The 18,503-nt window shown below is 38.0% G+C and overlaps 1 protein-coding gene across 6 annotated transcripts in view; it reads right to left on the reverse strand.

The window, feature by feature from the left end:
- The window catches only part of NCAPG2 (non-SMC condensin II complex subunit G2), an 84,039-nt gene that overhangs the window by 54,198 nt on the left and 11,338 nt on the right, over positions 1-18,503 (reverse strand). For all 6 annotated transcript variants that reach the window (XM_055269732.2, XM_055269730.2, XM_055269736.2 and 3 more), the window contains 9 exons: positions 18,222-18,336; positions 15,938-16,092; positions 15,189-15,323; positions 12,698-12,792; positions 11,527-11,596; positions 8,362-8,448; positions 5,795-5,890; positions 5,056-5,181; positions 592-771 (listed from right to left, as the gene is read on the reverse strand). In XM_055269732.2, coding sequence (XP_055125707.1) covers positions 592-771; positions 5,056-5,181; positions 5,795-5,890; positions 8,362-8,448; positions 11,527-11,596; positions 12,698-12,792; positions 15,189-15,323; positions 15,938-16,092; positions 18,222-18,336 — 1,059 coding nt within the window. The remainder of the gene's footprint in view (positions 1-591; positions 772-5,055; positions 5,182-5,794; positions 5,891-8,361; positions 8,449-11,526; positions 11,597-12,697; positions 12,793-15,188; positions 15,324-15,937; positions 16,093-18,221; positions 18,337-18,503) is intronic.

Here is an 18,503-nt window from a genome sequence, read left to right on the forward strand (position 1 = left end):
ATTCTCCAAACCCTCCCTCCGAGAGCATTTGTTTTTGCAGCCTGGGTAGCCCCCTCCCTCTGGTTCATTCCACACCTAGCCGTTTCACATTTTCTCACCAAAGTCAGGGGGAAAAAAGATCAGTGGCCACCCCACTACCATCTAACATACATATTACAATTTCTATAAACCTGAAGACAGTTCAGGTTGCTTAGAAAATAAAATGTGAGTTCTTCTTGCAAGGTTTGAGGTACAATTGGTGTTGGTGATAGGGGGGAGATACTAAAAAATTACTTAAGTGAATCCAAATATATGTACAAGATTCTATGTAAAGCATATTTCTCCAAGACATTACACAAAGAGACAAAAGAGAATAAATTCAACGGTACTGGGACCCCTTCCCCCCTACACTACTATTAGTTCAAGTCGTCATTTTTTGTAGAAAACACTTTTAATTTGGTTTTTAAAAACCTTACTTTGGATATACGACAAGTCAAAAATGTTATTTCTGTGGAGTAGGATTACAGGTATTATTTTAATCTTTTTCTTTTCCTGTTTTTCTAATTATTCTACAATAAATAAACATTACTTACATAATTTAAAAAATCTTACCTTAAAGACAGAACAACGAACATCAGCTGAGCTCGTGTCAAATGCCAGTTCCCCAGTCACCTTCTTCAGGAGGTCAATAAGAATGGTCGGGGGCATCATTTCCCAGTACTTAGAAGTTATTTTACAAACACCAAGGATCCCTGTGGAACGGACCATCGGGTAAGGATCTTCTAAAAGGCTCTATAAGTAGGAGGGGAGAAAGGCTTAAAAACCTTGAGTTATTTCCCGAAATCAACATCTGCTTCACACATGAGCACTTCGGGGATTCGTAACTTAGTCAGAGAAACTTTGAGCGTAGAAACACTGGACACATGGATTCCTAGACCTGAGATTACTTGCTATCACTTCTAAAGCAGAGTATTTAAGAAATATGGGGTGCCTTATTTGCCATATCCCCTGACAGCAGGGCCTCAAAACCAGCTCTGTCATTCAGTGAGACCTGCACACTCAGCCGACCGTGGCAGGCATTCAGATTAGGCATGGCCCACGTACACCACACTTTTGAATTCTAAAATGCTGTAATGCATTTTAGAGCCCAGAATAAAATAATTCTACTTGTAATGAACTAATCCAAGCCATGATCGTCAGTGGTACTAAAAATTCAAAAACAGACAGTGAGGCAGTAAGTACCCCGATGGGAGTACTTGACATCACCAGGGAAATAATCTCACGAAACAAAATCCCAAATACATGAATCGGATCAACTCTCTCATTTAACTACCAATTTATAGGAAACACAAAGGGCAGAGGGACACACTAATGGCATCACAGGAATGGGTTCTATAAAATCCAGACTGCTGGAAACATCATAGAATAATTTGCTTCTTCAATGACAACAAAAATAGCAAGTTTTAAGAAAACAAAACACAGAAAGATTATGGCGAGAGAGCTCGTGGTCCAGGAGACTTAAGCAACATGTCAGTTAGTCATAGCACATGGGCCTTAATTAGAGAAACATTCAAACAAAACGAGAAAATGAGAGCAACGAATGGGTACCCAAAGACACTAAGGAATCATCGTTAATTTATCTTTAGCTGTGATCATGGCATAATTAAAAAAAAAAGATTATCTTTTACCAATACCTTCTGACCCATTTAGAGCTGAAATGATATGATGTCCCAAATATGTTTCAAGACAGGGGAAGAAGAAATCGGATTGGGATTAGTCAGCAATGAGTAAAACTGTGTTGTGGGCACACAGGGTAATGTTATTACTCCAGTCTCTTTTTTATTATGCATGACGTTTTCTATTAGAAATGTTGAAAACACAACAGAATTCTTACTACTTTAATTAGAAAAAAAAGGCTTCAAGTTAAAATTAAGCATTTACCCCATCTCCTCCCCCAAATTTGACCAAAATGATCAATTTCTATTAGCAATAATAGAAACAAAAAGACAGAAATTTCTGTAAGAAAAGGAATAAGGAACAGATTCATGGAGAAAAGAGCATAAAAGGTTGTAACCTAGACATTCCCAGGTAAGGGTGCTCTAAAGACAGGAGGCTGTGACCTCAGAGAGCTCACATCAACCCCGAACCCAGAGCCCAGGTTACTGAGAAAAGAGTTTGTGACAAGGGCAGCAAACAATCCCTGATGAGGCATACAGGCCAGCAGGAGTTCAGGAGCAAGGATGTGCCCCCCAGGATAAAGTCTTAAAAATGGTTTCTAAACCAAGTGTGTAATCTGCCAGAAAGAGTTCCTGAAATAGATACTGGGCAACAGACAAAGAAGAACAAAAAAAGAGCCAGCAATAACTCTGAGCCACCAGAAAGGCAAAAGAAGGAAGAGCAATGCCACCCAGAAGAAAAGGGCCCTTTGTACTTGGGTACTGAGGGGTCACCTGCCTGCCTGCTCTTCCTCCACAGAAACTAAGGGAAGCCCTCCTGCTGTTGCACTTTGCCCATTTAGGCAAACCTGAGACACAACTCTACACAACTAGAGAAGAACACTTGCTAACTACCTTACCAACCCAATCCTCTATCCAAACATAAGAATGGAAAAGATGACCAGTCATTTAAGAAAAGGCAAACAGGAAGAAAAAAAGATGATAAAAAAACAAAAAAAATTAGAAAAGAACTTTAGGAATCTGAGGGCCTGTAATTGGGATTCCGAAGTTTTTATACATTTTGTTTTCTATGAATTACTTTCAATAATAATCTTTAAAAATAATAAAAATATATTCTGGACAATCACCTTACAACCACATCCTCTCTGGACTCAGTGTCCAGACCTGTTTGCAATTACACCGTCACCAGATAAGCACTCAAAATGACAGCACATGACTTGCAATGCTGTTTCTGTCGCATCTCTTCATTTAAAAACATTCAAAGAATCCTTTTCTTTTTTGAAACAGGGTCTTGCTCTGTCACCCAGGCTGGAGTATAGTGGCACAATCTCGGCTCACTGCAGCCTTGACCTTCCAGCCTCAAGTGATCCTCCCATCTCAGCCTCCTGATTAGCTGAGACTATAGGCATGCACCACAGTGCCCAGCTTATATATTTTTTTTAATTGGTAGAGGTGGGGTTTCGCCATATTGCCCAGGATTGCTCAAGCAATCCTTCTTCCTTGGCCTCTCGAAGTGTTGAGATTACAGGCGTGAACCACTGCACCTACACCCTTTTTTATTTTTTTTAAAAAAAAGGTTCTCCATATTACTCAGGTTTAAGAAATACCAATAAAGCAAAAAGCATGAGAAAACAGTTAAGGTACACGGAGCATACAGGAAATAACCACTGCTCTTATTTATCAGATCACCTGCTTTGTCTCCTCATGAAAGAGCCTAATTTCCATCTAAAGGTTGAGTTAAAGCCTCAAGAGGTACAGCACCAGGGACAGGAGCTCTCAGCCAGCTTTGGTGAACAAGGCCGCAAGCCAGACCCAGCTGGTACCTGCTGCTACACAGCCCACAGTGCAAAGAATGGTTCATATTTCTTAATGGTTGGAAAAAATGAACAAATTATCATTTTATGGCATGTGAAAATTACATGAGGTTAAAATTTTGTTGTCCACAAAGTTTTTTTCTCTTTTTAAAATAAGAGTCAGGGTCTCGCTCTATCGCCCAGGCTGGAGTGCAGTAGTATAATCATGGTTCACTGTAGCCTTGACCTCCTGGGTTCAAGCGATCCTTCCATTTGAGGCTGCAGTGAGTGATGATCATGCCACTGGACTCCAGCCTGGGAGACAGAGCATGACTCTGTCTCTAAAATAAAATAAAATAAAATAAAATTTAAAAATAAGGAATCTTTAAAAAAAAGGAATTGTAGATAAATACACATAACGTACACAGCAAAATACTAATGACTTCATTTAGGGATGTGTGTGTGTGCATGAAGAAGTATACAGATATTTATTACACTTTTTTTCTTTTTATTTTTTGAGACAGGGTCTCACTCTGTCACCCAGGCTAGGGTGCAGTTGTGTGATCATGGCTCACTGTAGACTTGACCTCCTGGGCTGAAGCCTCCCAAGTAGCTGGGACCACAGGCGTGTGCCACCACCCTGGGCTGTTTTTTTGTTTGTTGTTGTTGTTAACTTTTTGTAGAGACAAGGTCTCACTATGTTGCCCAGGCTGGTCTCAAATTCCTGGCCTCAAATAGTCCTCCTACCTTGCCCTCCCACAGCGTTGGGATTACAAGCGTAAGCCACTGTGCAGGCCTATTATACTATTACTTCCAACTTTCTGCATGTCAGGTTTTCCATAAGTTAGAAAATAAAAATAAAAACAAAAGGGAGCATTTCAGAAGCACCATAGGTGACAGCATGACAACAGCACTTTGTTGTCATTATTTCCTAAAACTTTACTGCTTAGGACAGTAGATAGTATGCGCTGCTTAAGTGAGCTGTGTTAGGAAACACAGACTAAGTAGATGAAAAGAATCCACAATACTCCCTGGAAATGAATGCCGCACCTTAACATCCTAGCACCTCATCCAAAAAATCAACTGCCACAGGCGTTATTTGTAGGCTTGCCCTGAAATATAACCAGTGTTTGCTCATTATGCTACCCAACACCTTTAGGATAGGCAATATCGCAATCGCACTTACAGAGAAAGACACAGAGAAGGTAAGTGACTTACCCAAAGCCACATAACTATTAAGTGAAAGTGGTGGAATCTGACCCCAGAAAGCAGGAGGCTGACACCAGAGCATGTGATTTACCCACTATATGACACCACCTCTCCACTGGGGAAACAACAGGCACATGCATAAAATATTTAAAACCACACATAGTAATAAATAATTAAACGTCCCAAAAGTAGAAAAAGACACCACAGGTCCACGCTGTTGCAGAAGGCCCCAGGGAGAAGTGGCATCTCTCTGAAGAATAGTCCAGCTTTAGAAACCATGCCGTGTGGGAGCAGAGCTCTGGCTGTTACAGGGGAGGTGGGGACACACACAAGCAGTACATGCCACAGCCTGGACAAAGCTGGTATCTGTAAGAAGCTTGACCACCTGAAGTACGTACATAGAGCTCTTCAAACTGTTTCTGAATTTCACTATCCATTTCAATAGCATGAAGGTTTGGATCCCTAATAGGAAATGCTTCAACAAACAACAATGCAGCATTTGATCGAACTTCAGAGTTTCTGGCCTATAATAATAAAAGAAGAGTATCTCAGAATCCCAAAGAGTTAACATACGAAGGCTTAAGTACAGTGTTCCCAAAGTAACACTTTAATTATCTTGATACAAATTTATTTTCAAATTACAGACAATTATAACATTTAAATTGACCAGACATTGCTCAGTTCAATGTCAACAGATTAACTATGAAAAGATAAAGCTTCCTGACTTCAAAGGTCACCCCACATCCTCACTAAAGATACCAGGTTGTCTGCACTGAAAGTTATTGTGTGTTTGTTAGATCTCAAGGACTGGAACAGCCCTGGACAGCCCAGGCCAGCGCGGCAGACCACCTACAGCCTCAGCTGGTTTGCTTTATGGCATGCCTCTAATCTCCTTCCCTAAACATGGTTACTTAAAAATAACTGTGTAGTTAGCACTAAACCAATCCAGATTTCCAGTTAAATGAAACCAAGAAATGCTTTTAATAAAAGAAAAAAACATTTGTTCAAAAATTTCACAAAGCATTCAGTCTCCAGCCTTATCTTTACTATTTTATTGTAATTTTGAATTAGAGTTTGCTAAATTCAAAAGCACAAGTAGTACATTCCAAACACGGATAAAGTATTTGAAATGTATACCTTTAATCCTCTCCAAAGGATGGGCTTATATAATCTATAAAGCATCTCTTCCACTCCCTGTCGAACTTTCTTTTGATGGTGAAAGTAACTCAGAACCTAAGGACCAAAAAAAGGAAAAGGAAGGCATTAACAAAAAAATAAACAAATAAAATAAAATGGCATTTGGAAAGAGCAACAGGGAGAATTGTTCTCTCCACCACAAGTAGGCTCTGGCTGCCATCCACATGTTATGACAATTCTTTAGCAGGAGTAACTTCAATGGATATAGGACAGTAGTAAATGCAGTCAATCACAAGAAAGAATCTACAGCTGAAATAAAAAGATTAATGGCCTTGGGCTATAAAATGGTTTGGGTTCTAGTTTCTGCTATTCTGCCAACAGCCACATAACCTCAGAAAAAGACTCCTTTAAACCTCCGACCTTCAGGATAAAATGGAAAGGGGGAGATTCCTAAATGGTTCTAATAGCTCATGCTTGTTCCAAAACACTAACTAAACCTCTTTATTATCAACATGAGGTAACTGTTTCATAACTTGGTAACAAGCGGGTGTCACACTTAGTGACCCCTCACTGTACGAGATTAATTTAGGTATCAAGTTCCTCCCAAAACTTATGAAAAAATCAGAAAATGATCATTCTTGTAGCTTTCATTCTTCTTTTCCTACCCACTTCTTTCCCAGTCAGAATCTTCCCAAAATTCTTTGTAGACTCATGTCCCTAACAACAATTAATTTTGCCTTACTTCTCTATTCACACCTTTTGGGGCTAAACTTTATTAGTGAAACATGAAAATTTTGAAAGATTAAACAGGCTATAAAAGAATAGCCTACACTTTAAGTGAGCTTGTATCAACTTAACCCTAGAAGAGCTGCAGTATGGGGATTATTTTTTTCTGATTATTATTTTGTAGTTTTTATTGATGGTGATAAGTGACATTAGTCTATAGTTTGCTTTTTGTGTATAATACTATCAAATTTTGATATCAACAGTATGCTTGCTTCATAGAAAAATTTTCTAAACAGCTTAAGAATTAATTCACATGCCACAAAATCTACTGTTTTAAAGTATACAATTCAGTGGCTTTCAGAATATTTAGAGCTATGCTACCATTGTTACTATCTAATTCTAGAACATTTTCATCAACAATATTGAGATTTTTAATTTCAAATGATGTCTGAAGCACTGCCTGAAACCTCTTTCAATATCAATAAAATGACTTATCAGATAAATTTAATAGTTATCAAATAAAAACAATTTGAGGAAGAAACTATAATGTGTTATAAGTTGTGACAAAAACAATTACTTGGAGTTGAGTAACACATTTCACTTGAGTGAAATCTAATATTCTCCCTTTAAATTTTTTTGTGCATTTTTCCATAAATTTACCAAAGTGATATCTATACTTATAATATCTTAATTACTCAGACTACCACAGCAGAAAATAACGTATGAAAACATACATAGTTTACATATAAACTACACATATAGTTTACATAAACATAAATATAGTTTACATAAATACATAGTTTAATGCAATTCTACTAAATAAAATTTGAAACACCAAATCATCTATGTGAAATAAATAACCCAAACTGACTACAACTAAATAAAGCCACACTGGGATAGGGGTGGGGGGTGGGTAGGACAGGGAGTTCATTGAACATATTTATCCTAAATATATGCAATCACGATTTTTTAAATCCTCTGGAAAACTCAGTAGTCTAGATAAATCTCTGGGTTCTTTATCCTTGTGTAACTGAAATTAAATCATCAATAATGCAAAGAAACATTTTCTTATCCACCCAAAATTAATATAATTAGTGTATTTACATTCTATAAATAGCAGTAGTTTCACTATACAACAAAGCAAAGAAATGAGTAGTCTTTATTCACTTGGTTTCTTGACATATGGTTGCCAAAACTAACAGCAAGCAAACAAGGCATCCCATGGGTTAGAACACTGATCAACAGTAGCTGCTTAATCTAACCAAACACAGCAGACCAGATTCTCCCATTCCTCCTGCCAGGATCCTTATGATCCAGCAAACACCTATCAGTGTAGTAATGGCACTGATGATAGAATCTTACCTAGTCAGTCCATTTACAATTATTAATATAAAGGTAAAGTTCATATATAAATTCTGAAATTACCTTTACAGAACAAAATATCAAAAGAAACAATCAAAACATTTATTCATTTGGTTTGCAGAACAGCAAAATTGGAATTTAATAAGTAAAATAATAAAAATAATTTCAAATACCCTCTAAGATCTTTGAAAAAAATGATAGTGGCCATTAGAAACCAATAATTCTGGAAAATCTCAGGACAGAGAAATGAATTTAAGGTCATTCAAATACAATACTAACCACCTCAACAATACACCTTTGCTTTCCTCATTAAAACTTTGGTGGCAGGAATAAAACTGCCAGACATCAAATATCAAGGTTCTGAGAAATCCCCCTAATTGATGTATGTGAAAGCTTAATTTTAAAATTTAACCAAAACGATTATCTAAAAACAAAACAGAGGAAACATTATTTCAAAAACAATCTGTTCACCATCTTACCTCCCGCACTTTGGAATGCACTGGAGACCTCCTCGGAAGGTGTATCCCGTGGAACATGAAGTCCTGGATGCAATCATTTTCAATCGTCTGAAATAACAAATGCAATGCAAAGCACTTGGTGTGTGTGTGTCCTACTGACAACCTGACAAGCAGTGCAGCATTTGAGTACAAAAAGAGTGTGATCTGTCCATCTTACATTTCATGAGAAAAAAACCTGGATCCTTTTGTCCAAGCTTTCTTATTTTAAGTCCATGCTTCTTAGAATTCCTTTGGTTTTCATATATCAAGGAGAATGCTTTGCTTCTCTTTTATTTGATGAAATATCAATCTGTGCCAAATGGCAAGGTAAGCTTCCACCTACCACTCAAGGCTAGTTCAAATCAGAAAAATTTCAGAGACTGAGTGCATGGTGAGTGTGGAGTCCCCTCTTCTGACTCATCACTGACCTGGACAACCTTCAGAAGACTGGATTTGTTCCAACAGCCTCCACAGAACAAAAACAGAACTACCTCTACAGTGGAAACTGTAAATAAGATATTTCAGGGCCACTACTGAGAAGGGCTGAGCAAGGAAGGTGTGGGAAGCCCTTCATCAGTCCCATGCACTAATGGTACTCAGAGTGCAGCAACTAGAAGGCCTAGCCTCTAAGAGTAGCAAAAAACCCCAGTGGACCCTATGTCTGTACCTGTACTCTGTGCCCGCCCTCACACATGAGCGGGATTTCTATGGCTTTGGGGAAGGACCTAAGGAAATGCTCCTAGGGTTAATACTAATACAAACCAGAGTCTGCAGATGCTCAAGTTCCTCTTCCCCATTATATTTGAAAATACTTCCTTCACCTGAAGTCACTTAGCATCACTTAATGTGGGACAACCACACATTGTCTGACTTGCAATGAAAGATGAGATACACAGCACTACCTGGGAAGTTATTTGTGCCATAAAAGTTGAATCCAAACCTTTAGAGCTAACTATCAGAATGCCAACATTCTACAGGACAACTGGTCCAGTTTCCTCACATGCCAATGGCATAGATTTTAAAAAAGGAAAGGAGGGAGGAATGCTCTAGAATAAGCGACTTTAATGGTATAACAAGCAAATGCCATGTGGGCAACTTGTTGAGTCCTAATTCAAAAAAACTCTAAGGAGATATTTTGAGATCACTGGAAAAATTTTAATGTGGCTTGATTATTTTTAAAAATACCAAGGATTTACTGTCACATTTTTAGGTCTTATAATGGCATGCTATAAGCACATTTTTGAGAGATGAACAAAGTAGTATGTAGAAATGAAATGTCATGTCTGGAATTTGCCTGAAAAACTTAGAGGGAGGGCAGAGAGGAATGGAGTGAGACTGAGAAATACACATTGTTGGTACCAATTTTGTATACATCTAGTCAAATAGTTTTTATTTTGTTTATTTTTCTGTAGAGACAAGGTCTCGCCATGTTGGCCAAGCTGGTCTCAAACTCCTGACCTCAGGTGATCCACCCGCCTCAGCTTCCCAAAGTGCTGGGATTACAGGCGTGAGCTACCACGCCCAGCCTATTTTTTATTTTCTAGAAGTCAGTGATAAACCTTGGCAATACAACTCAAGTGTAAGTTGTGCAGAGGAGCAGAGAGGATGGAAGTAAACTCCAGACATGGGGCAGCCTCTGTCCACCCTGCAGGTTCCTCCCTCTGCCCATCAGTGCAGGGCCTGCTCTCCAAAGAGGAATGAAAAGTCAGGATAGAACACAGGGTTGTTAGAGGCTCCTTTCTGACCTAGAGTAAAAATTTTATTCTCAGAGAAAAATAAAATGATTGAGAACCTGGTATAAGAAAAATATAAGGGAAAACAAAGACACTTTTTTGTCCAAAAGGGTGTCTGGATGTTGAGTTGGGATTGTGGATTACATATCCCTATCTTTATAACATAAATACTATGTATTCACCAGAGTTACCCATAATCAAAGAAAATATCTTCAAATTCTCAAAAATAATGTAACTAAAAGAGGTGACTTGAAGTCCCTCAATGGCACTATCCAATAGAAATTGACTGCAAGCCACAGATGCAATTTTAAATTTTCTAGTGGCTGCATTAAAAACAGACAAAAGAAACAAGTAAAATTAATATTACACAGTCATCCCTTGGTATCCATGGGGGATCAGTTCTAGGACCTCCCTCAGATACCAGAATCTGCAGATGCTCAAATTCCTCATAAAAAGTGGAGTAGCTGGGCCGGGCGCGGTGGCTCATGCTTGTAATCCCAGCACTTTGGGAGGCCGAGGCGGGCGGATCACGAGGTCAGGAGATCGAGACCACGGTGAAACCCCGTCTCTACTAAAAATACAAAAAATTAGCCAGGCGTGGTGGTAGGCGCCTGTAGTCCCAGCTACTTGGAGAGGCTGTGGAGGAGAATGGCGTGAACCCAGGAGGCGGAGCTTGCAGTGAGCCGAGATTGCGCCACTGCACTCCAGCCTGGGTGCCTGGGTGACAGATTGAGACTCTGTCTCCAAAAAAAAAAAAAAAAAAAAGTGGAGTAGCATCTGCATATAACCTACGCACTCCTGCACACTTTAAATCGTCTCTAGACTACTTATAATACTTAATACAATGTCAATGTTATGTAAATAGTTGTGACACTATATGTTTAGGGACTGATGACAAGAAAAAAAAGTCTGCACATGTTAAGTACAATGCATTTTTTTCCCAAATATTTTCGATCCTTGGTTGATTGAATCCATGGATGCAAAACCCATAAAGGGCCAACTACCACATTTCGCCTAATACATCCAAACCACTATCATTTCAACATTCACTCAACATTTTCAAAAAATACTGAGATATTTTATATTCTCCTTTTTCCATATGAAGTTTTTGAAATCTGGTATGTTTCTTACACTTACAACACATCTTGATTCAGACTGGCCACGTTCCAAATGCCCAGCGAGCACATGGCTGGAAAGATCAGGGTCAGAGCTCCCTCCCAGCTGAAAGAGCACAGTCCTAGCTCCCACAAACCACACATCTTAGCAAGTGACTGGATTGCCCATCAAATAGACTTTCATTATTTGGCTTTATTTTGACAGAGTGCATAAACATGGATCTTAAATAACCCTTCTTTGACTACTTATTTAGTAACTAAAATATAATAAGTGTTAACGTTTAAAAAAATGAAAATACCTCCAGTATTTTCCCTGAAGCCTTTTTCCAAGCTCTGAAATAAATTTCTGCAATGTATACCATCAAAGACCTATATAAAAGATCAAAATAGTTTTAATGCAAATTTAAAGAATTATACTTTCAACATGTATCATTTCAGCTACTCTCCAACCATAGTGAAGAAAAAACTCAGTTTAAACTAGTGCTTTGCAAATCATCTATAGAAATAGGTTATCTACCTGTAGCGAAAAGTAGAAAATGGAGAAGGTTTTGGGAAAAGAAACTGAAGTGACAAACTATTTCCTCCTTCTCAGTCAAGGCTTACCCAAAACTTTACTATTTTCTGTGAAACTATGAGTGCATAAGTCCAGAACAAAATTCTAAAGTCAAAAATATTTACATATAAATAAATTGTCGACTTGGAGTCACGTTGGACTTTTCATGCTACCAATTCCTCAGGTACAAGAAGCCCTAAAATACCAGTACCAACTTAAGAAGCATAAGCTTAGAAATCTATTAGTTCAACTCAAATATTCTGAAGATGAGGAAATATGAAAAAGCAATCTAGTGTACAACAGTAGCTTTGCAATCAGAGATCCAGAATCAGATCCCAACTTGGTACTTATACAGTTGCCTGACACTGGGAAATTTAGAAAGCAAAGCCTACCTCAAAAGAGAGTTGTGAGGATTAAATTTTAAAATGCAGACTGAGTACTCAGCGCTGGAGCAAATGAAGTACTCTGCCTTGTGCCTGGCAAACAACAAGCATACACTTGACATCTCCATCACGCAGGGAGTGGCAGAGTCATGACTGCAACATTCCCTGCTGCTCCTGCAGATTCCACAGGCTCTTCTGAGAAGCCACACTGGCCAGGCCACGTTCAACCAAAAAGCACACATTGCATTCAATGTACCATGGACATAGCTTTATTATGAGCGAGGCTAAGGTTCAACTGCAAACTATTTTAACTATTTAAAGAACTATCACAAATTAAAACCTTAATTTCAGTGGTCAATACTGGAAAAGAATGATTTCCTATAAAAGGAAAAAGCTACCCAGTGATACAATGGTACATAATAAATATTTCTAAAGCTTCTAATCCATTACTATAACTTTAAGAAGTCAGACCAAATGGAATCTTTCAAAACCAGACTAAGACAGCACAAAATCTTAAGTACTTTTAACACTTACTTTTGTAATCCCTGTAACTGGTTTTTAATGGTCCCATGGATCATTTTGATAAAGTTTATATTCCAGTTGAAGAGACAACTAAGAAATCTTCTTCCCTATAAATAAAAAAAGGATATAATGTTTAAACTGCAACCAAATAAAAAGTTTCAAATAACAAACAATTCTTTGAACATCTAGTAAGCTAAACATTGCTATTGCTAAAAAGGAGGCACATGTAGTTATAACTGAGAGCACACGCACGAGTTGAGCTGTCTGTGGGGCCTGCACAGCCAGGAGCCACACAAGCCTCCTCCCCCAGGGCTGAGCAGCCACTACACTGAGCCACTACACTGACCTCTGTCCTCAAGGACCACAGGTGTAGAGATGGAGACCACAGACAGTAACCACGGGTCCATAAACATCTCATTCTGGCTCTGTCATGGATGGCTCCATAGTCTCAAATGAAAGAAAGCTTTAAGTCTAGCATAGGTGGGTGGGAATGGAGTTGAATATCCCAGTTCATTTCACCTTCTCATTTATAAATGAGAAAACTGAGGACTCATATAGTTAAAAGGCTAAGTGTTTGTCAAGCTAGAATTTCCAAACACACAGTCTTCAAGTCATAAATACATCATGTGATGATAATTTATATGCATGCTACTAGATTATATATCTGAACCTAAAAAGAATGAATACAATATTCATACTCTATAGAGTGCATAAAATACATCTATCTAGAATTCTCTCAGTGAATAGCACCTTTATTTCTTAGCAGCACACCACTGCACAGAACTGGAATCCTACAGAAATGCAATACATTTTGATTCAAATGCAGGGTAACCATGTTTACAACAGGCAAGTTAAAAAAAAAAAGTAATATTCACTGGAAGTAACCTGCCAGTACAGTACAAGCTGTTTATGGTTTACCCAGAAAGACTGGAAACTGACCTGACCAAATTAATGATTGAGTAGGAAACCACACTTAGATATCTTAAATTCAAAGGAGACATCAATTTTTTTAAAAGGGTAGGGGTTGTAACACACACATACATTTATGCCTGTTATATATCTGCACACATATATAAGTTAACAAGTAAGATTCATCAACTCCTCATGTATAAGTCAACATAAAATAGTTTATTGTTTGAATCCATCATGAATTTCTTCACTCTCCCATTTCAGGACAATCCTGGAGACATGTGTGGGGCACAGGCTGTGTCCAACATCTTTGTAATAACGATGGTGCTGACACAGCAAGGATGGCACAGGGCAGCCCTCCCCAAGGGTTCTTATCCACCAGCACCTGGGCTGCGGTTTGATACATATTACCTCATCTGTTCCTCACAACAATCCTGTGAAAGAGTAACTGTTGCTCCTATTTTACAGAAGAAAACACTGAGGCTGAAAGGCCTGACCAAGGTCACCACCTATAAAGTGAACAAGGACCCTGGGAGCCGAAGGTCTCAGTCCTAATCACATGGCCCCTTGTCTGGCGGACTGCAGATGGCTCGCCGGGGTCCAGTTCTGTCTCTGCCCCTAAGCAGCTGTGAGACCTGGAGGAAACTTATTCTGTGCCTCAGAGCTGGTCCTCCTCCTCCTCTGAAGCCCTTCTCTACCTCCTTCAGGGAGGAGGGATGACTTCCTCCTTCTGCCTCAGAGATGTGCCTGCTGTGCCATGAGCATCCAAAGCAAAGGCTTGTTCTAGTCTCCAGTGACCCTGCCTGAGCATGTAGTCGACGCTCAGTAAACAATTGCAGAAGGCCCCTAACACAGAAGAACTATGCGAGCCTCTCTGTAATTCTTAATTCTCTAGTAGCCACGTTAACAAAAGTAAAGAAGATTAATTTTAATAATATATTTTATGTAAAGCAATATTTAATATAATAGACAATAAAATATTGTCTATTATATTAAGTATATAACAAAAATTGTTAATGAGCTATTTTATATTCATTTCTTTGCCACTGAATCTTCAAATCCATGTGTATTTTATACTTATGGCTAATCTCAGTTCAGATGGGTCCCATTTCAGGTGCTCAGTAGCCTCGTGTGGGAGTTGACCCCAGGATGGGCAGTGCAACAACAGGCCAGAAGCCTCTCTGGATTTACAGGATGGGTAGAAAAAAGAAATGGAGGATATTATGGGATGACAGTTTTGAGTACATGGCAATTAAAATGGAATTAGGGCAGAAGGCCAGATCTCATTCATAGAGAAGTGCTTTCTCAACCTTATTTTTAATCATTCTTAATTTAAAATGTAATTACGGCTCCCCTAGGATTCACACAGCCACCTGTTACCATCCAATTTAATGATGAAATAAGCAAGGACTTGTAAAATGTTTTCTCCGGTACTGCCATGCAGTAAATATGATGTGCAGTAAATAGCTCCTGGTAGCTAAGCTGACCTTCATGGCAACACCGAGCATGGTGCAGACAGGAGCCATGTGAACACAGGAGAAACATCTATTAAGAAGCAGCTCACAAACAGATCAAAAAACAAATACCTATTTACCTCTTCTTTCTTGATATAATTAATATTTATGAAGCACTCAAGTAACATATCTTTAATTTCTCCACTTTCCTCCAAATCATAATCAAAGCAATATAAAGCTTGATGGATACGCCAAAGCCGACATATGTCTGCACCCTAGGAATGACACAAAAAATGTTACACTTTTTTTAATGAACAGTAAAGTCATATTTCAAATCAAGTATATTTTATATCATAAATAATGGTAATTCTAGTTGATTCATCAAAGATTAAAAAATAATGACAAATAAAAACAGATTTTAAAATTTGCAAATGCCACCTGTAGCTCTACAGAACATTTTTTTAAAACATAAGGAAAATAATTAAAAATTCAGCAAGTTCAAGAACTTCCTCGATGATGAAGATTTTATACATCTGAACTGTCCAGTGCAGTAGACATTAGCCACATTTCACTGTAGAGCTACTAAAATGTGACTAACGCAACTGAGGAACTGAATTTTTCATTATTTTTAACTTAAAATTTAAACAGCTTTCTGTGGCAAGTGGCTACTACATTGAATAGTGCAGGTTTAGAATTTTAGGAAGACATTTAAAAATAAAGTCCTAGCTAGGTGGTGTACTCCTGAAGTCCCAGCTACTCGAGAGGCTGAGGCAGGAGGATTGCTCGAGCCCAGGAGTTTGAGGCTGCAGTGAGCTATGATCATGCCACTGCACTCCGTGTCGGCAACAGAGAGAGACCCTGTCTTTAAAAAAAAAAAAAGTGAACATACTGTCTTAGTCTCCAGACTCCTCCTTAGTAACATGACAAAGGCTGTCTTTCCTGTGTCTTCCTTGGCAGGCAGGCCTTTCTCCCACCAGGTAACACACAAATCCTGAATAGAACTCTGTAGTTTTCGTTCAGACTCAGGTAATGCATATAAAATACCTAAAATACAGCACAGTAATTTTCCAATTAGTAAGGCAAATTCTTATTACTTCAGAGTCAACAGTTTAGAGTATTATGACTTTACATATTATTTAAAGCTTTGCTAAGCAAATAATATTAGTTTATGTTTAACTTGCCAAAGATTTATATACATTAATTATAAAATGCAAATAATGTTAATTAAAAAACTGTTTGACAATTGTTATAAAAAGACCCTCAACAGACATAACAGAAAAGAGATTTTTGGAACTGGAAGTCTCAGAGAAATCATATCACCAATTTTAGAAAGGCAGATGCTGAGGCTAACTAAACCTCAGTGTAACAATGCCAATGGTATCTCTGTTAACACCAGAGCCAAGACAGGTCTACTGACCAATCAATAATCCACTACTATCCCTCAATGTGCCAGCCTCAAATTTTGGCTCAGAGGTGAAAAACAGTCAAAGCAATTAACATAATGAATACAAAAACTGCAGTGCTTTTATTAACAGAAAAGCTCAATAATTAGATTAATAATATTAATGCTCATAATTATAATCTGTAGGTATCTGAATGTCATTACACTAATATAACATTCCTGAATTAACAGGGAAGTTGATAGCAACTACAGTGTTAGCACTAATCATTTCACTAGTTATTTGCAGACCATACAAATAAACTGATAGTAAAATTCACAAAGCATTTGGAAGCTATTTTCATTATGATTGGGGTGACTTTTTAATAAGACACTGTATTTCAACTCAAGAATTCAGAATAAAACAATGTACTATAAAACATACATAAATCCAAGTGATGCTAAGAATAAGAAGCTTGATGAGATACTTTGTCACATGAAACTAATTACACTCACACAGTGAGGGATGAGGGTATGTGAAGTTTTCTTAAAAATCATTAAGACATTTTTACAACTTTTGTAACTAAAATTTTATATATTTCATAATCAAATATTTTCATTAACTTAGACTAATGTACCTCCTAAATTAATAACTAGTTTTACAGTTTTGTTAAAACTTGAAAAGTACCATCATTTAAATTTCAATACAGTAAAACTCCCCTAGGAGTCAACAATTACTCCTCAGATCATGTTCAGAACATACTTAAAGAAAAAATTCAATGTCACAAATTCTTAGTTAAGTGGACACTACCTAGCAATGGTTATCACATAATCAGGTATTTTCTTCTAAACAAGTTCTTGATCATTGGTCCAGTAAGTCAGACTTCCCTGAAAAACCTGTAAATAGCAGTTAGTTGCTGAGTACTGCCCATCTCACCATCTATAACATCTGAATGGAGCTTAAATTAAACTAATTAGGCCAGACACAATGGCTCATGCCTGTAATCCCAGCACTTTGCCAGGGCAAGGTGGGAAGATCACTTGAGCCCAGGAGTTTGAGACCAGCCTGGGCAACACAGTTAGTTCCTGTCTCTACCAAAAAACAAAACAAAAAGCATGGGCCATGGTCCCAGCTACTAAGGAGGCTGAGGTGAGAGGGTAGCTAGAGGCCAGGAGGTCAAGGCTACAGTGAGCTGCACACCAGCATAGGCAACAGAGCGAGATTCTGTCTCTAAAAAAAATGATAAATATAAAATAAATAAACTAAGTATTCAGGACAGCTCTTATGTAAGTATGCTCCTATTCTAACTGAAGAAAAAGAACTTGACTGCAAAGCTATACCTTTATACCACTTCTGCTACTGAATTCAACAATGCTCATGAAAACAACTAGTTTCCTTTCACAAAGTATCATTTCAGGCCAGCCGCAGTGGCTCACGCCTGTAATCCCAGCACTTTGGGAGGCCGAGGTGGGTGGATCACCTGAGGTCGGGAATTCAAGACAAGCCTGACCAACATGGAGAAACCCTGTCTAAACTAAAAATACAAAATTAGCCGGGCGTGGTGGCAAATGCCTGTAATCCCAGCTACTAGGGAGGCTGAGGCAAAAAAATCGCTTGAACCCGGGAGGTGGAGGTTGCAGTGAGCCGAGATCACGCCAATACACTCCTGCCTAGGCAATAAGAGTGAAACTCTGTCTCAAAAAAAATATATAACTAAATAAATAAAAACAGAAACAAAAACAAGTATTTCAACTCCCACTTCTAAATATGCCATTTATAACAAAATCAACTCACCATTTAATATAATAACACATTCCAGTAGGGCTTCATAGTTCTCACTTTCATTTATTACAGACACAGAAGCAAGAATCACAGATGTAATTGCATAAATTATTTCTATGCTTTTTCTCTATAAATGAAAAATCAAAGCATGAGTGAATTAAAATCATCAACTTAAAATCATTTTTTAGCAGAAATTTCACTTACAAATTTTCTAAAAATCAAGCCACAATTCTAGCTTACTCTAAAAAGAATTAAAGTTGAATAAAAGTAAATCATCCTAAAAGAACAGCAATA

The sequence above is a fragment of the Symphalangus syndactylus genome, chromosome 6 (genome assembly GCF_028878055.3).
Source record: "Symphalangus syndactylus isolate Jambi chromosome 6, NHGRI_mSymSyn1-v2.1_pri, whole genome shotgun sequence".
NCBI classification, from domain to species: domain Eukaryota; kingdom Metazoa; phylum Chordata; class Mammalia; order Primates; family Hylobatidae; genus Symphalangus; species Symphalangus syndactylus.